Source organism: Amblyomma mixtum, chromosome 3 (genome assembly GCF_055824585.1).
Source record: "Amblyomma mixtum isolate Tamu chromosome 3, ASM5582458v1, whole genome shotgun sequence".
Classification (NCBI taxonomy): domain Eukaryota; kingdom Metazoa; phylum Arthropoda; class Arachnida; order Ixodida; family Ixodidae; genus Amblyomma; species Amblyomma mixtum.
In genome coordinates this window covers 340,974,072-340,997,239 of record NC_143014.1, presented here as the reverse complement: position 1 = coordinate 340,997,239, position 23,168 = coordinate 340,974,072, and the positions used below count along the sequence as shown (strand labels likewise).

The following is a 23,168-nucleotide window of genomic DNA, read 5'->3' as shown; positions in this document are numbered from 1 at the left end:
TAGCCAGTCATGACTAGCTAGTCATGACCAACTAGTCATGATTGGCTAGTGACAAACTAGTCATGTCTGGCTAACTAGCTAGTCATGACCAACATTACTAGAACTTGGTTCTAGTAACGTTGGTCATGACAAACAGTCATGACTAACCAGTCATAACTATGCATGACTGGTTAATGACTAACTAGTCGACTGCTTAATGACTAACCACTCATTACTAATGTGTCTTTAGTCATGGTTAGTCATGGCTAACCAGTCATGACTAACGACTAACCATTCATGACTAGTTAATGAATAACTAGTCATGACTAACCAATCATTACTAACTAGTCATGAGTGATTTATCACTAACCAGCCATGACTGGTTAGTTAGTCTAACCAATCATGACTAACTAGTCATGAGTTAATGATTAGTTCAAATGCCAAATGAGTAGTTAGTGACTTTAAATGCCAAAGGCCCTGGTTCGATTCTCAGCCTCGACAGTTTTTTTTTAAGCAGTGACGCCGAAACGAGGACACATCTGCCGACGCGTCTGCTAACTACAGTATGAGGCATTAAAGGCTTTCGCCTTAAAATTAGCTGGGAAGCAGACGACACAAAACGGCTGTCGCGAGCGCTCTCTTTAAAAAGGGCGCAACAGGGCCAGCGAGCCGCACCGAGCGGCGACGAGGGAGCAAGACTCGATCGCAGCGCCACTAGTTCGCGCGACCGCCACTTGGGACAGCTCTCCGGGCAGAGCTGTGAAACTGAGATTGTTCTAGTAACGTTGCTCCAGGGCGCGGCCATGGATGGATGGATGGATAAAGCAGGGGCTTTATGGATGGATGGATAGGAGCGCCCCCTTTGAAACGGGGTGGTGGCAATTGCCACCATGCTCAGCTTTTCTTTATTTATTATTTTTTTTGTTTACTGTGTTGGCAATTCTCATTAAGATTCTCCATCAACTTTGCCTACGGTTTCCTACTATTCTAACCTTATGCCACATCTCTGCTTTTCAGCCACTGGCGCGCCGCGGTGCGGGCGTTTCTTTGGGGACTGCGGGGCTGCGGCAGTTCCGCGGCGGCGCCTGCATATATCCGCGCTTCGGGCGCTAAAAAAACATTGTCGAGCATACTTCCGCTGCGTGGCTGTGTTGCAGGAAGTATTTACGTTATCAAAGCGATAACATTGACGCCTTTTAATGACATTTAGTTTGACATTCAGGTTAATTGTGCCGGCACTTAGAACGCGCTCGTGCTGATATCGAATTCCGTCTTGGTGCTCCACCGCAAAGAAACTTTTGTTCAATATCAAGCATTAGGTGTGCGCCTAGCATGCAGTTCCAATTCCCATGCACTCTTATTCCTTCCTGCCGGCCGGACATAAAGCCCCCCACCCCTTCCACAAACAGGGCTTCCTTGTCGCCGCGCCAGTTTATTAACAAATTACCGCTGTGAGCCCACTGAGTCGCAGCGCCTACAGAAAAGAAATTTGGTCATGGGTTATGCAACCTGGTGCATAAAAACGTACTTTCGCTTAATTTATCAAAGCTTGAATAGATATGAGCAGCTAATCCAGCTTTCACTAATTCTGAGGTGCGAAGTCGCGTTATTTTATTCAGGAGCTCTCGCCGAGTGTGAGAGCGTTGCGTAGCCGTTTGGCTAAGTGTGAAAATGTAATGAAATCGCGCATAGTATTTTACTATGAATAAAGTAGATACCGCACCGCTGCGGTGGCTCAGTGGTTACGGCTCTCGGCTCTGGCCCAAAAGACGCGGGTTCGATCCCGGCCGCGGCGGCCGAATTTCGATGGAGGTGAAATTCTAGAGGCCCGTGTACTGTGCGATGTCATCACCATCATCATCAGCGTGACTACGCCCACTGCAGGGCAAAGGCCTCTCCCATGTCTCTCCAATTAACCCTGTCCTGTGCCATCCGATGCGTGCACTGACATGGCCTGCGCCTGTGCGATGTCAGTGCACGTTAAAGAACCCCAGGTGGTCGAAATTTCCGGAGCCCTTCACTACGGCGTCCCTCATAGCCTGAGTCGCTTTGGGACGTAAAACCTTAATAAACCAAACCAAACTAGTGTAGATACCAACCGCAGAAAGATACTATAGATAAACTTTTACCCCCCAGATCCCTCTGACATGCGTGCGGAAAAAGCAGCTGAAATAGGTAGCGGTCGTGCTTACAATCCTGTGCATGAAATGTGTTTAATGAGAACAAGAGCAAGCTCAGCGCAAGGATGCCGAACACGTACTTGTGATCGAAAACGCGCGCTCCGTCGGGACAACCTTCAGTCTGCAGCTCGCCTATCCAGTTACTACTCCACTGAGTCAAATCAATAGATCTACATTCTCATGCATAAAATTATCATAGATGATATCGAACGTAAAAGGCGACAACAAACGACACGACAGCGCAGAAATTTGCTTAGAAGTGACGGTTTTCAGTCCGTACACTACCTGGTCGACTACCCTCGTAGGTCACGTTAACGAGTAACTGCGCACAAGATAACCGCAGTACTGTCTGGAAGAGGGAAAATGTGAGTAGTGACGCACAGCACACATCCTCATACGTTAGCTGATGGAGCACAACAGCGGCAGAAGCGAGCACGTAAACATGCGTTTAACGCGCGGCGCCGGCGCGACCCGCAGTCCCTCGGGCCGCGCGCGCCGACAGATGGCGACTGGTGTCGAGAGTAGGAGCGCGCCCGCAGCCTGCGTGCGAGGCGCGCTCCTACTCTCGACACCAGTCGCCATCTGTCGGCGCGCGCGGCCCGAGGGACTGCGGGTCGCGCCGGCGCCGCGCGTAGAACGCATGTTTACGTGTTCGCTTCTGCCGTTGTTGTGCTCCATCAGCTAAGTATGAGGGCGTGGGCTGTGCGTCACTACTCACATTTTCCTTCTTCAGACAGTACTGCGGTTATCTTGCGCGCAGTTACTCGTTAACCTGACATACGAGGGTGGTCGACCAGGTAGTGTACGGACTGGAAACCGGCATTTCTAAGCAGATTTCTGCGCTGTCGTGTCGTTTGTTGTCGCCGTTTGCGTGCGATATCATCTATGATAATTTTAGGCATCAGAATGTCGATCTATTGATTTGACTCAGTGGAGTAGTAACTGGATAAGCGAGCTGCAGGCTGAGGGTTGTCCCGCCGGAGCGCGTGTTTTCGATCACCAGTACGTGTTCGGCACCCTTGCGCTGAGCTTGCTCTTGTTCCCATTAAACAGATTTCATGCACAGGATTGTAATCACGGCCGCTACCGATTTCAGCTGCTTTTTCCGCACGTATGTCAGAGGTCTCTGGGGGGTAAAGGTTTATCTATAGTATCTTTCTGCTGTTGGTATCTACCTTAGTTTGGTTTGGTTTATTAAGGTTTTACGTCCCAAAGCGACTCAGGCTATGAAGGACGCCGTAGTGAAGGGCTCCGGAAATTTCGACCACCTGGGGTTTTTTAACGTGCACCGACATCGCACAGTACACGGTCCTCTAGAATTTCGCCTCCATCGAAATTCGGCCGCTGCGGCTGGGATCGAACCCGCGTCTTTTGGGCCAGAGCCGAGAGCCGTAACCACTGAGCCACCGCAGCGGTGCGGTATCTACCTTATTCATAGGAATATACGCGCAATTTCCTTACATTTTCCACACTTAGCCAAACGGCTACGCACACTCTCACACGCGGCGAGAGCTCCTGAATAAAATAACGCGACTTCGGACCTCAAAATTAGTGAAAGCTGGATTAGCTGCTCATATCTATTCAAGCTTTTGATAAATTAAGCGAAAGTACGTTTTTATGCACCAGGTTGCATAAACCATGACAAGATTTGTTTTCTGTTTGCGCTGCGACTCAGTTGAGCTCACAGCGGTAATTTGTTGATAAACTGGCGCGGCGACAAGAAAGCCCTGTTTGTGGAAGGGCGGTGCTTTATGGCCGGCCGGCAGGAAGGAATAAGAGTGCATGGGAATTGGAACTGCATGCTAGCCGCAAACCTAATGCTTGATATTGAATAGTTTCTTTGCGGTGGAGCACGAAGACGGAATTCGATACAAGCACGAGCGCGTTCTAAGCGCCGGCACTATTAGCCTGAATGTCAAACTAAATGTCATTAAAACGTGTCAATGTTATCACTCTGATAACGTAAATACTTCCTGCAAGACAACCACGCAGCGGAAGTATGCTCGACAATGTTTTTTTAGCGCCCGAAGCGCGGCTTTATGCAGGCGCGGCCGCGGAACTGCCGCAGCCCCGCAGTCCCCAAAGAAACGCCCGCACCGCGGCGCGACAGTCGGTGCAAAATGGCCGCGCCCGGGAGAAGCTCAAAATTCTGGTCTATAGGCGTTAAATCAGTTACTCAGACAAAAAGGTTGCCGACGATTACGTTACTTTCTAATGCGAAATTTGAGCGCAGCTCATCAGCTGTTTCAGCTTTACAATTGCAGACGTGTTATTTTGCTCACATATTCCTTCTTCAAGAAAGACTCCACTAACAGTTCTTGTTTTTCATGCAGGGAGCTTTGTGACCAGGGAAATAGGTGGATATATGCTCGAGTTGTTGCACCAATGCCTGTTTCTCAGAGACGAGGTCTATGCAAGTATTTCGCGAGGTTGTCACGAAGGACTTACATCGGTTGCCTCGCTCATGGCTCAGAAATAACTGGCAGAGAATAAACAAATTTGTATAAGCAGGCGGTTAGCAGTGGCGAATGGCGGCGGCTATGCGTTTCGGCTCGGGTGGTGCACATATCGAGATCCGCCGCCCCCGATCCGGCGCTCTGATTGCCGCCGCACTGGGGGACTGGACGAGTTGCAAAGAGAGCAATTAAGCTATCGGCAGATCGCCGGAGGCAGCGCGTGGGCGCATAGGAGCATTGCGGGGGCGAAGAGATAGTTGGGACTGGCTGATGCCACTGAGGCTGCTAGCGAGTCAAATGAACGTGGCTCCGCGTTTCGGCTCGGGATGCACGCACCGTGATCCGCTGATGCCGGGCCGGCGCTTCGGCTACCAGAGAACACAGCGCGCTATCGTGCGGTCTCCGCCACGGAAGAAGAGGGCGGGTCGGGGCGGGGGGGGGGGGGGGGGGGGGGGATGCACGCAGTGGCGAACGGCGGCGGCTATATGCGTTTCGGCTTGGGCGTGCTGGAGATGGCGCCATGAGCGCGCGCGGCTAGAGCAGCACGTTGTCCTGGAGCTGGTTACGAGGGACAACCGCGACGCCGCGAAATGCACGCCAAAGAGCTGCGCTCTGAAAAACAACTCAGAACATGCATGATTAGAACTCGGAACAAGGATGATGATGATTAAAACTTTATTTTCACCGATGTAGCTGGCCCCCTACGCCCCGCCCCCGGAACACAAGCCCAGGGGACGGAGGTCGGCACTTCCGCAACTAAAGACTGGCGAAAATACATTGGTTCTTCGCTGCTTCAGCCATCAGGTGTACAGCTCGTTACTGGTCGGCGGGGACCTTGCTCCGCAGCAGGGCCTCCCATGCTTCTTACAATATTTTCCCCAGGGTCCGGGGCATTCCAAAATTATATGATTGAGGCTGCTCGAGCTCGCTCCGGAGGTTATACATTTATCATGTTTCCTATCGTCTACCTGAGTATGAAACAACCAGAAGGAGTTTGCAACATTTTTGGCCTCTGTATTGTTTAAGCCTGAATTCAGTGGTGGCACGAGACGTCTTTCTAACCTATAGTTCTCGACCGCTTTCTGCTTATGTTTGCAAAAGTTTTCCTTCCTCCATGTGTTCGTCCATCTCCTGGTAGTCTGTTGGCCGGTTACCTGAAAGTAGAGATCTCGGGCTAATGCGTGGGCCGCCTCATTACCGGGGATGAATGTGTGTGCTTGGACCGAAATGATGAGGATCTTGCGATCAATTTTCGCTGCGGGCAGCATGCGAGCCACTTCCGATGAGACCCTGCCGTTTCGGACCTTCTAGGTTGCAGTTTGCTGCCACCAGGAATCAAACTAGCCTGTTCTTTTGCCCATTCTTTTGCCAGCTCTCTTGCTGTTGATTTGCTCTTCTTGAACACTGCTCATGTTCTTTTGATCGTTATTGAAAACTGCTGAGCAACCTTGCTGTGCTCTTTGCTCAGTCAATCTTAGTGATTTTTACTTTTGCTGAGAATATCTAGTCGTTCGTAGTCCTTATCAATTGTATAATCATTTCTTTTTGTTCTTCCTGTACTAATCTTCTTTCGGCCTCACCTCTTCTACCCTACAAGTGGAGAGGGGAATGTCTCCCTGAGCTTTCCACTGTGTGACAACCATGGCGGGTGGATAGTAGTGGCACGTGGCTCCACCTGACTTGCTCCACCAGTCAAGTGTACACAACAGTATCCTGCCGGACGACGACGGACATGTTTTTTCATGGTGGTGCTATGAATGCTAATGTATTCAAATGCATCAAGCACTAGAAATACCTGCAAGGAACTGAATGTAAGGTTCAGGGTGTCTAATTTCACATTGTACTGTTATGGACAAAAGTTCGGGGTATGTGGATTTTTGGGGAAAAAAAAGAATATTCTGTGCAGCCTCGCCAGTATATCAACTGGTATTATTCCAGTGGATGCAGCAGACATGTTGCCTCGTGATTCAGTGCTGTTAATTGGCGTGCTCTGGCTAACTGCGTAGAAATATTTTGCATTGAAACTGCATACTGCAAGCTTTTGGGCATGGCTAATTAATAATCACACGCACAACACAAATTTTTGGTCCGCAATATATGTTGCATTTTACAAACTATAAAAGAATACAAAATATACCACGACTTGTCAAAATACTATGCATGGCAAAAAAATACGCCATCGTGATCAATCGATTCCAGGCCGAAATGCGGTCACTCGGCTCCTAAGTCTCGGAAAACCGCAACGTGGTAGCCGAGTGCCTTCGGCCAGCAGCTGCGGTCTCAAACACTTCCACCTAAGGCGGCTCTCCCTTGGTCTCTGCAAGGCTGCCACGCCACAGCCATTGTCCAACGTGGTGAAGACCCTGCACGGCAAGGTTCCAACACATTGCAACCCAAACTCACAAACTAATGAGATTAATAAATAAAAAAATTTGTCATGCGGTCTCCACAGAACACTTGGTTTGGAACAAGTGTTAATGTGCGAAGCAACACTCATTTCCCTTCTGCACATTTACCAGCACGCAGCTCAAATCACCAGCAGAACATCTGGAATCTAACACAAGCATTCGATATGGGAATAGGCAGTGCAAGCTCTTACTCAGTAACATCGCTGGGTTCTGTGCACTACTGGAGATACTACAAGGGCATCACTGAGGCATGTGCTACAGATCCGGAATATCCCCAATCTGTAATCTTTCGTGATGTCTCTCCCACAGGAAACACACGATGATGAGCTCAGCTCTGCTAACTTCAGCTAAAGAATCCGTTGAATAGAAAGCCAGCCAGCAAGACTTTCATTCCTCTTACCTGAACTTGGGGGAGGGTGAGGCTGAGGGGGTGGGGTAGGATTGTGTCGTGGACCACGGTGTGAAATGCATATCAGTTGGGGTACAACCTTCCATTGCCCAACCTCCTGACACCCCAAGCCTCACAAGACCTCCCCACCTCCCGCTGACACTTGAATACAGACTATATGAGAACCGTAACTGAGGTTGAGGCTGAGGTAGTTGCTACAGAAATTGTCAAAAATATATAGACCACCTGGTGTGTTTCTAGCCGTGGCCTCAGGCTTGTTTTGCCTCTTGGGCGTTCTGAATCTTTCGAGGGGGGCTGCAGGACTTGGCCTAAGCAGTCCTGAGCATATATCTTCAAAAGGTTAACAAGAGCCACACTACATGGCTGGAAAGGAGACCATTTCAGCAGTCTGTTAAAGCGATAACGTTAAGGCTTCCATTCTGCAGAAAATCCGGCGATGGCGGCAGTGCAGTAAGTGAGAAATCCTCGGAGAATGAGCCTATATGAACTACCTAGCTCAAGTGACCTAGTGGCGTCACCACAACCTGCCCACCGGATTAAGAGCAAACTGACCACTGGGGCAGGTGGCAGATCAGTTAATAATTGGTTAGAAGAGATTGCTTGGGAAGAGCAACATGGGTTTCAAACCCCACTGATGGCAGCACCTCCCATCACCAGGCACAGGTGCACAGCTTAACTGCTGCACCACTTTGCTAGGGGTGGTATGAGGGCTCCCAGAGATCTATGAGCATGAAGTCGAAGATGACCAAATTCGACATATAAGGGCAATGACCAATTAAAGCTATCAGACTTTATACCTGTTAACGATACCGCACTTATCACAATGAATGCTAAAATAGAGCATAAGTGTCCCCGCCAGGTTTTTTTCGATAATGATTGTACATATCTATGAGTTCAGTGTAAATGCTGAGACTCGACACCAACTAAATGCGGACACAAGTGCAGTGGTGTCAGCGTCCAAGTTGTTTGTGCCCTGTCCTTACAGTCATGCTGCGTATACATACATATGCATACTGACTATTAGGAAACAGCATCGGAATAAACTTCGAAACAAATGCTAATATGTTTTTATGGTTTAATGCCCCAAAGCGACTCGTGCTATGAACGACGCCATAGAAAAACTAGAGCTACAGAAATTTTGACCACCTGGGATTCTTCAACTCTATGTGGTTATAATTTCTGGAGCTCCTCACTACAGCGTCCCTGATAGCCTGAGTCGCTTTGGGATGTTAAATCTTATAAACCGATTTCAATTTGTTGCCAAAGACCAAATGAGACATGCGTGATACAGCCGTTATAAGATTACATAATACAACAAACCGAATGCGCGCAGATGTTATGAACCTTGCTTCACCAGAAGCAGCTACTGTCCATCGGCAAAACTCTAATCTGGGTGGCAGAAGCGTTTGCGGAGACAACACCTCCCACCGGCCACCTTCCAGACCTCACTCCCCAAGCTAGGGAGCTCCCATCTACGCACCGCCACCCTCGGTCAACCCCCTCATCTGTGCCCACTGCCACCCACCAGAGGTGCCATTCACCACTGAATTCTACTTTCCAGATGCACCACGCACCACCAGCCCTGATACCGCTCCATCCACAAGGCCTCCATCTACTAGAAACCCCTGCAACAGCTGAACCAAAATGTCACTGTAAAATCGAAGTTAAGGAAGCAGCGAGTAAACCTGCTGCCCTCCAGAAGCACCAGGCTCCTCCCTGTATCTAGGGGACTGCCCCCCACCCACCGCCAACCTTCACCCCACCTGCACCTATTCCACAAATCCACCCACCACTACCCACTCATATCCGCCCCTATTCACCCTCCAGAGAACCTCTTATCACATGTATGAAGCCTCGGCATAGAGCAAAAGTGTTCATTAATGTGAAAACATGAAACTAATAACTAAGGATGAATCTAACTGCTCTCGCAGAATTGTCACATCATTTGTCTGATTGTCCCGTAATTTTTGTTTTTTTTTCCTTTTAAAACTGTGAGCCAACCGCACAGAACAGAAAACTTGTCACCAGACCCAACAAGAAGACTGCGCACCCAAAGTGCACCTAATAGAACAACAGGAGACCTCTTCCATTCAAAAAAGAGCAATTGGAATAGAAGGTCAGAAAAAACACAGAAAAACAAAAACACTTCTAAAAGTGGCACGAATATACCGCCACCAAGTGCTCCATTTTCGTTTGTTCACTTAGAATATTTTTAAACATTTTGGGACAGATTAAGAGAACTTCTTGCTGGGCTAGTTGGTAATTCACTGTAAAAGTAGAGGCGCCAAAAAACCACACACACACACAAGAGAAGAGAACGGGACAGAGCGCCACTCAACTAGTTTATTTTTCACACCACAGATACATATATACACAACGCCAGCGCCTGCGCAAAGAACAAAATTACGCATCAATGCGATAATGACTGTTCAAAAAACTGTTTTTTGTAAGTTTTTTGAAAGAAAGTTTTTTGAGCAGTCATTATTGCATTGATGCGTAATTTTGTTCTTTGCGCAGGCGCTGGCGTTGTGTATATATGTATCTGTGGTGTGAAAAATAAACTAGTTGCGATTGGCGCTCTGTCCCGTTCTCTGGTCTTGTGTGTGTGTGTGTGGTTTTTTGGCGCCTTTTCTTTTACAATTTTGGGACAGGTTCCTGTGTCACTGTTTTTTTTTTGTTTACTGAGTCAAGCTTAATGTATTTCCTGGGACATGCTAGGGGACATAAATTCATGCATTTTGTTTCAAGATTCCGAGCAATATTCCAGACCGTCTTGTTGTCGAGCTTTCTTAATGTGCCTAAAACGGATGCCTTCCTAGTTTTGAGCACGGCCATTTTGAATTTTTTCTCTAATGCCACTGCGATACTGTCATTGAGAATTAGTGTCCAAAAAGCACATTCTGTCTGGCGACCCAGAGGGAGCTGTCGATGACTTAGGCATTACCAGCTTCTTCTCGCAGCTAGCTGGGGGCAGTGAGAAGTCGCAGATCTTCTCCCACGGCCGGCACAACATCTGGAAGCGCTGCTCCAAAGCACTGTGGATGCGCGTTTTGAGTTCCAAGAGGGCGCCCACAGACAACGTTTGCAGGCCACTCTTTTCCTCCTGCGGGAAATTAAATTCACTTGCGTTAGACTGCATCTTGTGTTTCCTCATGACCTGCTATGAAACAAACCGAAAGTGAAACGAGAGCAAAAAAAACAGTGGGAGTATCAGAACAAAATTCACAATAACTATACACTACTCACATCTTTTTCTAATATAGTCTATACATAAGAAACATGAGGCTTAAGGAAATTTCAATAAAGCTCATTGCTCTGATTCTTTTTTTCCCTTCCACCTCTTGGTCACTTTCTGCATTGCTTACCATAACATGCTAGCTTTGCGTTGTTTTGCTTGTGAAAGTTCAAAAGCACACTGGAAAAAAAAAGGAAAAGAAAAAATTCAGAGCGGTGGTCTCCCTCTTCCAACATCAGAAAGCGTCTCCATTATCAGAAAGTGTCACTAATATGTTCTTCAAAAACCAAATGGTGAAACATGCCCGAAGGGCAAAGGATGCTGAAAGGGGAAAAAAGCATACTTATTAGCATGGTATGAACAGCACTTGCAGCATTCACGAACAAGACTACGACGACTTCTAATCCAAGGCCCCCCCCTCTTGGATTACAAGTCGTCGCAGTCTTTTGTTCGCGAAAACTGCAAGTGCTGTTCATACCATGCTAATAAGTATGCTTTTTTCCCCTTTCAGCAACCTTCGGGCATGTTTCGCCATTTGGTTTTTGAAGAACATATTAGTGACACTTTCTCATGATGAGAAATGCTGGCGGATGACGCTGAACATTAACATTTGTTTTTTACCATAAGATCATCTTTCGTATGCGAGCATTTATAATCTCTACTACTGAGCAGAACAGGGATGAGGAGAAATTAAAAAAATAATTGGAGGACTGCAGTCTGCTGTATTGCAGAAATAAGCATTTGAATGTCAGCAACTTATTTTCCAAGTCATTGTTGTCACCTTACTCTTATCACGTGACCCTTCGATGACTTTGTCAGCTTTTCAATGTGAGAGAGAAACTATGGATGTTCATATTAGTAAGCTAAAGAGTTTACTAAGCTTGCTCTAAAATATTTATTGAATTATTATTCTTTGTAATGTTGCTTTAGAACTGTGGAAAGAGTGCACTGTTGGAATAAGTGAATATTTGCGCACTCCAGGTATTGAATCAAATTACACCTTTGCATGTACGTTCAAGGCCTGGAACACTATTTGGCAACTGAATAGCTTTGGCATATTACTTCGAAATGGTGAAAAATGCTCCTTTGGCCACAGTAAAAGAAAAATAATAAAATAAATTGAAGATATGACTTTAAATTTATTGTACATATTTACTGCTCCCAAGTTTAATCCAACCAGCTCTCGTTTGTCGACAATCACCTGGAGTATCATTCGTGTTTGCCGTGAAGAAGCCGGATAGGTTGAGCCGGTACTTGGGCACCACGACCAGCATGTCCACTCGGCCCACCAGTGTGATGGCTTGCTGAAGCCACGGCTTCTTGCCGCTGAGGAAGAACAGGAGCGCCGGCGTCGAGGCTAAGCCAAGCTGCGGCATCAAGATACCTTCGTGTAGGCATCCATTATGCCGCTTCAAGGTAGCCATCTTGCAGAGCTGCATTCAGGCATACCATAGGAAAATGTTACATAGTGAATCAGGTTTCTAGAAGTAGGGGCCATGTGTTCTGCATCTATAGCGTCATGCATCACCCACTAGCAATTGTGTAGTAGCACGCAGTGCTGCTGTAAAAAAAAAATTACAGGATTGCACTTAAGTCTGCTTACAAGCGTAAACGGAAAGGCCTTCCCCTTTCCACTATTTCTCCCTCCCCTTTTCATTTTGTTTTCCGTTTATTCTTATTTTTGTTTTTCCTCATTTTAATTTCACTATATTTATTTTTGTCGACTCTTTTTTCATTGTTTATATTATTTTTCAACATCAACTCATTCCCCTTTTCACGTTTTGTTTTTCTATCTCAATCACCTTCATTGCTATCATCACAGACTATCACTAATGCTATCATCATCATTGCTATCACCAACTATCACTCTAGCTATCATTATCATGGATGTTGTCTTCACTATCTCTAGCACTATATCAATTGCTAAATAACTTTCACTACCATCACTATCTCTAGCACGAACTGTCACTAGGGCCATTATTTTTACCTACACTGGCTACACCGGTGTAGCAAGTGAATCATAAAATTCTAATGCACTGTCTACAGTAGTGTAGCTAGTGTAGATAAAAAAAATGGCCCTTCTATCAGTACCTACCATTGTCATTGTCACTATTTTTTATTATCTACTTACCATCCCTAAAATCATTACATGCTGCAGATCACATTTTGCATTTTATTTTAGTGATCATGGAAGTAATGATTGACAGTCTGTGTGGACACGTGCGGACAGCTTCCGTCCACGCCACTTATGAGGCAAGAAAGGTTCACGCCCTAAAAATGTTTCAATAACACCAGTTATGATGGGCACTTATGGTCCTCATGTGCCTTTAACATAAAGGCCTTCAACATAAAGCATTTCTACCTGTGGTCTTTACTAGGAAGGCATATGCCATGAAGGCCTTCACTACAAGGCCTTTCATAAAGTCCTTTACCCAGAAGGAATTTACCTCGGAGGTATTTATTCAGGTGAAGTTTGAGGCACTGTACAAGAAAGCTGTTAAGGTGTGCCACGGCGGCTAAGTGTCTACGGCATTTAGATACCGCGAGCGGAGTTGTAGGTTCAGTGTCTGACACGGCGGCAACATTTTGATCTAAAAGCAATGCAGAAACATTCCCTGTTAATGACCTCAATCGAAATCCTAGTCATTGTTGCGAAGCAGCCCCCCGATCACAGAATGCTCAATATGAGTGAATTACTGGCGCGCCGTAATTAAATACAATCACTACACACCAGGCACTACCGTTAGACGCTGTGTATCATATGACGCTCATTGGGTAGCTTCTGCGGGATGAGGCAAGATTAAGGAAGAAAGTTTTTTTTAGGATCAGAGCTACGCGGCTAAGCCTAGCCAATTACAGAAAGTACCGAAGTCTTCCAGGGCCGCCCGATGTGGTAGAGGCCACATATATTATGCTTTAGTTTTGACAGCAATTGCGATAAAATAGGCATGCATTGATCACCTCCAGTCTGTCCAGCGAGGTAGTTGAAAGGGGTTCCTCCATATGAGCTCAGAACACGAACGTCTGGTAGCCGTACGTGCCTCAGAACCCAACACGTGTGCCGTTCTGAGACCGCCGTCGCGAGTGCTGTCAAGCATAGAGGACGCAGTGGTCTAGCGCGCGTCTTCGTGTTTCTCTTCGCCTGTGTTGGGGAAAAAAAATTCAGAAACACCGCTGAAACACCAGAGAGTAGTAAAAAATGTAACGTAGTGAAAAAATTTCAGCACCTAAGATATTATGCCCCACTAAAGGACTCCTCTGAAAACTGCTGAAGTGGTGCACTGGAAGACAGCCGCGCCGCGGCGCTGCGGCGCAACGCCAGTGACTTTAACGCCACCTAACGCCTTGATTGATGTGCACGTAGCAGACGAACTCTTCCTGTGCAAGCATGTTTTTTGTCGCGTATCGCCTGCCGCTTCGGAAGCCGCTGGCGCGATAGCCGCACATGCCACTTTGGTGGGGCAACTGCGCTTACTAGCGTTGCTCGAGCCGGCTAAGAAAACAGGCGCAGCGACGAAAGTTGCTTGCGGGTTTGGTTCCCCTCGATTCTGGGATCGAAGCTCGGACAGTGGTCAATGACAGCAACGCTTCCGTGAAACCGAAGAGCCGCGTGTAGTTCAGGCACATCCGCCGGAAGATATCGGTTACCCGGCGCAACTCGCTAGCTGCGGCGCGTCTGATCTGCATGAGCACTTCGGGTAAATCTCCGACAAAGGCTCCGAATATGTCTTGTGTGGGAGTTCTCTGCACACGATGGCCGGACTTGGGAAGCCTTGTCGCCACTCTAGGGCAGTCGCTCTTTTGCTCAAAGGTGGTCGTAGATGGTCACAGCGGCCGCTCAAAACAATGGGCTAGGTTGGCTGGGTAGCTTTTCACCCTTGCAATGAGCGCGCCATGTCGAAAAAAGTCGACATGAGAGTACCTGCTAGCTGACACTTGTTAGCCTGCGCTTCGTCAGTGTCGTGTCTTTTCATGTCGGCATCTGACAACACAGTGCATGATGCAGAATTAGCGTCCTGTTTCGGCAGCGTCCGATGTTGCCGTGCCAGGTAGTACCACTGTGACGGAAGCACAGATTCCACATCGTCCACGATATAAAGACGCCGCTTTGTTTGCCACGACTGCACCGAAAAACGGAGTGCATGCTCCAAGAATTCATTTCAGGAACAATTAAAGAAAGCACGAGGTCAGATATGATTTCAGTCAACATCTAAGCAAACTTTGGTGGTTGTTCTGCGTTTCTTTTGTATGCACTTCGTCCAAAAATTTCCCAGGACAACGAAATCTGACGTCTTATTATATGAAGGTCAGATATGTTGCAGAGATCGGAAATTAACGGCTCCGCGCAGATACGCAGGCCACACCTATGCAAGGAGCACCTCAGACGTGCCGCAGCTATCGAGTGACGCCTGGTCACCGTTTTCATCCCCGCGAATGTGCTTGATCTACGTGCGGCTGTTTGGTTTCGCAGAAGCGCTGCTGTCATTGACCACTGTCCGAGCTTCCATTCCAGAATCTAGAGGAACGAAACCCGCGACCACTTTCGTCGACAGGATCAGGCAGCGATAACAAGCACTGCTGCTTAATTGAAGTGGAGTTCGTTTACGATGTTTACGTGCGGCTGTCGTGCTCAGCTGCTACCGGCCGAATCGCCGATGCACGCGAATTTCAAACGGTGTCTGAATGCGCCAACATGCTGGCGGGTTCCGAGGCCCTGATACGGAAGATGAAGACCGGTACGCCAAGTATGAGGGGCACGAGTGAACGTGAAACGTTCAGGCCTGTGGTGGTGCCATATCTGTATAAGGTGTCTCATCACCTCAAGAGAGTGGCTGTCAGGCATGGCGTCCCTCTGGCGTTTTCCGCGCTGAATAAACTGCAAAGCTGTGCTCCCGCACGTGCAGTAATAGGAGGAGTAGCTGCCTCATCAGGCACGGAACATCATACATCCCTCTCCACCTCTTTCATGTGGAAAGGTGTAAATCGGGCAGACAGGCCGGTGCATAAATGAGCGACTCAGGGAGCATGCGAATAAAGTTAACAACACAGAAAAAGGGGCACATCTTGTGTCCCTCCTTAATTCTTGTCGGAATTGTGCACCGCGATTTGACGAGATTCTTGGCAAAAGCATAAAATAACACGCTCGTCTAGCCTTGGAAGCCTACCGCTTAAAGGAAAAAGCAGTAGACGGTATTAGTGATACGTCCGTAGCGTTGTACGCAGCTGAAATCAATTTTTTTGCGCTCACATCTGCGTTAGCAGCCCTTGGCATGACTTGTGGTTCCAGATGGTGTTTGAGCATGCGTGGTCATATATGTGTAAGTATGCGTTCTTGAGAAGAATAAACCAGTTGTTAGCAGCGGTTGTGTCTCTTCGTTATGGATTGTCCCGTGTTTGCGCAACAATCACCTTAACAGTAACATGTACCAACTCGGCCCAACGTAAGTTTTATTGAATGCTGGCATTAGTTCAATTGTCTGCTACGTGCACCTCAATCATGGCGGTCGGCGTTGCCGCAACGCAGCGCCGTTGGTGCGCACATGTGTGTACCACCTACAGGCGTTAAATCAGTTACTCAGACAAAAAGGTTGCCGACGATTACGTTACTTCCTGATGCGAAATTTGAGCGCAGGTCATCAGCTTTTTCAGCTTTACAATTGCAGACGACGTGTTATTTTCCTCACATATTCCTCCTTCAAGAAACACTCCACTAACAGTTCTTGTTTTTCATGCAGGGAGCTTTGTGGCCGGGGAAATAATTCAGGGGGCACTTTGGCTCTCTAAAGTGCTGGAAGGCGAAAGCGTTTCCTGGCCACTGTTCGTTTTAAAGGGACCATGAAAAGAATTAAAAGACGCTTGTAAATGTTAGAAGTTATGCTCAGAAGCACTGACACCAAGTATGAGTCTTCGGAACTGAGCCGGCAATTTATTATGGCTTTTTAAAAATCGCGTTTTTTAAAATTCGCGGGCCGATTGGTGTCTTCATAGGGAGCGATTTTGAAACCAAAACCGGGAAAACAAACGTCACTAGTCCCATGACGTCGGTAGGCCACCACACGCTGTCATTCGCTCGAGCCGCGGCAGCTACGACGTCACGGGCACACTTCCGGTAGCGGTGAAAATCGTCTGCTCGAGGCGCCGCGCGACCCCCTCGGGCAAGCGCGGGCCAGGGCATTGCCTTCACGCATATGTTTCCAATTTACCTCTGCCGCCTCTTTCTGCCGGGAGTTCGGGAGCAAAGAAAGCGCCGAGACCTGAGAAACGCTGCCGACGCACGCTGCTCCTCGGGAGTGCGACAACCGGAAGCCGTAAACCGAACGTCAGCGAATGACGTATTCATGGTCGGAGCCCAGTCCCGGAGCTGTTTTCTTTATTTTTTCTTGGTGCTCCGCGCGTATGAGTTGAGGGGGGAGAGGAGGAGCGTGATTTTTAATCGTCTATAACTTCGTTGTTATTCATGCTAGCTCGAAAATTCTTTCGCTGGGGTGACGAGTGATGGATTGCCTATCTTTACGTAATCTCAATTAATTTGTTTCATAGTCCCTTTAATTACTTTCTTATTTTTCATGTTGTTTTGTATTTATTTTTTGCTCCTTTTCTTAACTTTATTGTTTTGACTTTTATTTTCACATCTTATTTTTATTTTTTTTTTATTTTTGTTTATTTTCTTATTTTTCTTTTTATTTCCCGGTTCTTGACTTTGCTCCTTTTATTTATGAAGCCCATGCATTCACTAGATGCCCCTTTATTCATGCTGGAACCTTGAGCCTTTTAAGCAGTGACGCCGAAAGGCGGACGAATCTGCCGACGCGCCTGTCGACACGGCTGCCGACGCGCCTGTCGACACGGCTGCCCACGCGTCTGCTAACGACAAAGGCTTTCGCCTTACTAGCTGGATATATGCTCGAGTTGATGGAGCAATGCCTGTTTCTCAGAGACGAGGTCTGTGTAAGTATTTCGCGAGCTTGTTACGAAGGACTTCCACCGGTTGCCTCGCTCATGGCTCAGAAATAACTGGCAGAGAATAAACTTTGTATAGGCTGGCGGTTCGCAGTGGCGAACGGCGGCGGCTATGCGTTTCGGCTCGGGTAATGCACATATCGAGATCCGCCGCCACCGATTCGGCGCTCTGATTGCCGCCGCACAGGGGGCATTGTAGAGGAGGAGCGAAGAGAGCAATTAAGCTATCGGCAGATCGCGCGAGGCAGCGCGTGGGCGCATAGGAGCATTGCGGGGTGAAGAGATAGTTGCGACTGACTGACGCCACTGAGGCTGCTAGCGAGTGGTGGTGGTGGTGAAAAACTTTAATCAAAGAGAGCTTGAGGGTTAAAAAAAAATAAATAACCCTGCTGCATGGTCGGTATCCTTAGTCCGGGACACCGCATGACGTTACTCCTCGTTTCGTCTCGGGATGCACGCACCGTGATCCGCTGCTGCCGAGCAGCTGGCACTTCGGCTACCAGAGAACACAGCGCGCTATCCCGCGGTCGCCGCCACGGAGGAAGAGGGCGGGGTTGGGGGGGAGGGGGGGGGGGGGGGGGGGGGGATCACGGAGTGGCGAACGGCGGCGTATATGCGTTTCGGCTTGGACGAGCTGGAGATGGCGCCATGAGCGCGCGCGGCTGGAGCAGCGCGTTGTCCTGGAGCTGGTTACGAGGGACAACCGCGACGCCGCGAAACGCACGCCAAAGAGCTGCGCTCTGAAAAACAACTCAGAACATGCATGATTAGAACTCGGAACAAGGATGATGATGATTAAAACTTTATTTTCACCGATGTAGCTGGCCCCCTATGCCCCGCCCCCGGAACACAAGCCTAGGGGACGGAGGTCGGGACTTCTGCAACTAAAGACTGGCGAAAATACATTGGTTCTTCGCTGCTTCAGCCATCAGGCGTACAGCATCCTTACTGGTCGGCGGAGACCTGGCTCCACAGCAGGGCCTCCCATGCTTCTTACAATATTTTCCCCAGGGTCCGGGGCATTCCAAAATTATATGATTGAGGCTGCTCGAGCTCGCTCTGGAGGTTTTACATTTATCATGTTTCCTATCGTCTACCTGAGTGTGAAACAACCAGAAGGAGTTTGCAACATTTTTGGCCTCTGTATTGTTTAAGCCTGAATTCAGTGATGGCACGAGACGTCTTCCTAACCTATAGTTCTCGACGCTTTCTGCTTATGTTTGCAAAAGTTTTCCTTCCTCCATGTGTTCGTCCATCTCCTGGTAGTCTGTTGGCCGGTTACCTGAAAGTAGAGATCTCGGGCTAATGCTTGGGCCGCCTCATTACCGGGGATGAATGTGTGTGCTTGGACCAAAATCGTGGTGATCTTGCGATCGATTTTGGCTGCGGGCAGCATGCGAGCCACTTCAGATGAGACCCTGCCCTTTCGGACCTTCTAGGTTGCAGTTTGCTGCCGCTAGGAATCAAACTAGCCTGTGCTTTTGCCCATTCTTTTGCCATCTCTTTTGCTGTTGATTTGCTCTTCTTGAACACTGCTCATGTTCTTTTGATCATTAATGAAAACTGTTGAGCAACTTTGCTGTGCTCTTTGCTCAGTCACTCTTAGTAATTTTTACTTTTGCTGAGATTATCTAGTCGTTCTTAGTCCTTATCAAATTTACAATCATTTCTTTTTGTTCTTCCTGTACTAATCACCTTTCAGCCTCACCTCTTCTACCCTACAAGTGGAGAAGGGAATGTCTCCCTGAGCTTTCCACCGTGTGACAACCATGGCGGGTGGATGGTAGTTACACGTGGCTCCACCTGACTTGCTCCACCAGTCAAGTGTACACAACAGTATGCCGCCGGACGACGACTGACACGTTTTTTCATGGTGGGGCATCGACTCCTAATGCATTCAAATGCATCAAGCGCTAGAAATACCTGCAAGGAACTGAATGTAAGGTTCTGGTTGTCTAATTTCACATTGTACTGTTATGGACAAAAGTTCGGGGTATGCGGATTTTAGGGAAAAAAAAAAAACAAAATATTCTGTGCAGCCTCACCAGTATATCAGCTGGTATTATTCCAGCGGATGCAGCAGACATGCTGCCTCGTGATTCAGTGCTGTTAATTGGCGTGCTCTGGCTAACTGCACAGAAATATTTTGCATCGAAACCACATACTGCAATGCTTTTGGGCATGGCTAAGTAATAATCACACGCAGAACAGAAATTTTTGGTACGCAATATATGTTGCGTTTTACAAACTATCAGAGAATATAAGAGAATGCAAAATATGCCACGACTTGCATAAATACTATGCATGGGAGCAAATTACATCATAGCTTTCGATCGATTCCAGGCCAAAACGCAGTCACTTGGCTCCTAAGTCTAGGAAAAACGCCACGTGGTTGCCGAGTGCCTGCGGCCAGCAACTGTGGTCTCAAGCGTTGCCACCTGTGGCGGCACTGCTCTGGTCTCTGCAAGGCTGCCGCACAACAGCCATTGTCCAACGTGGGAAAGGCCCTGCACAGCAAGGTTCCAACACATTGCAACCCAAACTCACAAACTAATGAGATTAATAAATGAAAAAATTTGTCATCTGGTCTCCACAGAACACTTGGTTTTGTCCAAGTGTTAATGTGCGAAGCAACACTCATTTCGCTTCCGCACGTTTACCAGCACACAGCTCAAATCACTAGCAGAACATCTGGGAATCTAACACAAGCATTCGATATGGGAACAGGCAGTGCAAGCTCTCACTCAGTAACATCGCTGGGTTCTGTGTGCTACTGGAGATACTACAAGGGCACGACTGAGGCATGTGCTACAGATCCAGAATATCCCCAATCTGTAATTTTTTGTGATGTCTCTCCCACAGGAAACACACGAGGATCAGCTCAGCTCTGCTGACTTCAGCTAAAGAATCCGCTGAATAGAAAGCCAGCCAGCAAGACTTTCATTTCTCTTACCTGAACATTGGGGGGTGATGCTGAGGGGGTGGGGTAGTGTTGTGTCGTGGACCACGGTGTGAAATGCATATCAGTTGGAGTACAACCTTCCATTGCCCAACCTCCTGATACCCCAAGCCTCACAAGACCTCCCCACCTCCCGCTGACACTTGAATACAGACTATATTAGAACCGTAACTAAGGTTAAGGCTGAGGCAGTTGCTACAGAAATTGTCAAAAATTTTCCATCTGGTGTGTTTCTAGCTGTAGCCTCAGGCTTGTTTTGCCTCTTGGGCATTCTGAATCTTTCGAGGGTGGCTGCAGGGCTTGGCCTAAGCAGTCCTGAGCATATATCTTCAAAAGGTTAACAAGAGCCGCACTACACGACTTGAAAGGTGACCATTTCTGCAGTCTGTTAAAGCGATAACATTAAGGCTTCCATTCTGCACAAAAATCCGGCGGTGGCGGCAGCGTAGTAAGTGCGAAATCCCTGGAGAAAGAGCCTAAACGAACCGCTTAGGTCAAGTGATCTAGTGGCGTCACCACAACCTGCCCACTGGATTGAGAGCAAACTGACTACTGTGGTTGGTGGCAGCTCAGTTATTAATTGGTTGCAAGAGGTGTCTCGGGAAGAGCAACCTGAGTCTCAAGCCCCACCAATGGCAGCACCTGCTACCACCAGGCAGTGGTGCACAGCTTAACTGCTGCATCACTCTGCCAGGGGTGGTATGAGGGCTTCCAGGGATCTATGAGCATGAAGTCGAGAATGACCAATTCCACATATAAGGGCAACTACCAATTAAGGATATCAGACTTATTACCTGTTAACGATAACGCACTTATCGCAATGAACGCTAAGGTGGCGCTTAAGTGTCCCTTCCAGGTTTTTTTGATAATGATTGTACAAATCTATAAGGAGTTCAGTGTAAATAATGAGACATGACGCCAACTAAATGCAGACACAAGCGCGGTGGTGTCAGCATCCTAGTAGTTTCTGTCCTGTCCTTACAATCATGCTGTGTATATATACATATGCATACTGCCCATTAGGAAACAGCACCAGAATAAACTTCGAAACAAATGCTAATAGGTTAATAGGGTTTAATGCTGCAAAGCGACTCTGGCTATAAACGAGGCCATAGTAGAGGGCTACAGGAACTTCGACCACCTGGGGTTCTCTAACTCTAGGTAGTTATAATTTTTAGAGCTTCACTACAGCGTCCCTGATATGAGTCGCTTTGGGATGCGAAATCCTATAAACCGATTCCAATTTGTTGCCAAAGACCAAATGAGACATGCGTGATAAAACCGTTATAAGATTACATAATACAACAAACCGAATGCGCGCAGATGTTATGAACCTTGCTTCACCAGAAGCAGCTACTGTCCATCGGCAAAACCCTTATCTGGTTGACAGAAGCGTTTGTGGAGACAACACCTCCCACCGGCCACCTTCCAGACCTCACTCCCCAAGCTAGGGAGCTCCCATCTACGCACCGCCACCCTCGGTCAACCTCCTCATCTGTGCCCGCTGCCACCCCCCAGATGTGCCATTCAGCACTGAATTCTACTTTCCAGATGCAGCACGCACCACCAGCCCTCCTACGTCTCCTTCTACAAGGCCTCCTTCCACTAGAAACCCCTGCAACAGCTGAACCAAAATGTGACGCTGAAGTCGAAGTTAAGGAAGCAGCGAGTATATCTGCTGCCCTCCAGATGCGCTATCCACCAGGCGGCTCCCCGTATTTAGGGGACTACCCCCCACCCACCATCAACCTTCACCCCACCTGCCCAACCCACCTGCACCTTCCACAAATCCACCCACAACTACCCACTCATATTCGCCCCTATTCACCCTTCAGAAACCCTCTTATCACATCTGTGAAGCCTCGGCTTAGAGCAAAACCATTCATTAATGTGAAAACATCAAACTAAAAACTAAGGCTAAATCTAAGTGCTTTAGCAGAATTGTCGCATCATTTGTCTGATTGCCCCGTAATTTTTTTTTTCCTTTTCAGGCTGTGAGCCAACAGCACAGTACAAGGAAATTATCACCAAATCCAACAAGAAAACTGTGCACCCAAAATGCACCCAATAGAACCACAGGAGAGCTCTAACATTCAAAAAAGAACAATTAGAATAGAAGGTCAGAAAAACAGAAAAACGAAAACACTTCTAAAAGTGGCACGAATATACCAGTGCCGGGTGCTTCATTTTCGTTTGTTCACTTAGATTATTTTTAAAGATTTTTGGGGCAATTTCCTGAGTCACTGTTTTTTTTTTGTTCACTGAGTCAAGCTTGATGTATTTCCTGGCGCATGCTAGGGGACATAAATTCGTGAATTATTTTCAAGATTCCGAGCAATATTCCACAACGTCGGTTCATAGGTGTGTTTCTTCACATGTTCGCAGTGGTTTTTTTGCAACAGGTTGTGTGGCAGGGTGCGACCTCGGCGTGTAAGCACAGGCTATAGCTACCACTGATCTCAAGCTGTGCTGTGCTGATAACAGGTTACCAAAGCTGCTGGTGAAGTGATGATATTACCTAATGTATGTGTTGAAGGAGTTCATCACTGCATATTTCAGGGGCACCTAACCAAACCTGTAGA

General features: G+C 47.7%; 1 protein-coding gene across 1 annotated transcript; it reads right to left on the bottom strand.

Moving 5' to 3' along the window:
- Window positions 1-5,509: 5,509 nt before the first annotated feature.
- Window positions 5,510-13,955, bottom strand: LOC149356139 (uncharacterized). The gene is made up of 6 exons (XM_089577744.1): window positions 13,895-13,955; window positions 13,629-13,809; window positions 12,052-12,100; window positions 11,869-11,993; window positions 10,377-10,535; window positions 5,510-6,978 (listed from the first exon to the last, which is right to left on the bottom strand). The coding sequence occupies exons 2-6, from the start codon at window positions 13,668-13,670 to the stop codon at window positions 6,910-6,912; spliced, it is 444 nt and encodes a 147-aa protein (XP_089433870.1). The 5' UTR covers window positions 13,671-13,809; window positions 13,895-13,955; the 3' UTR covers window positions 5,510-6,909.
- Window positions 13,956-23,168: the final 9,213 nt, after the last annotated feature.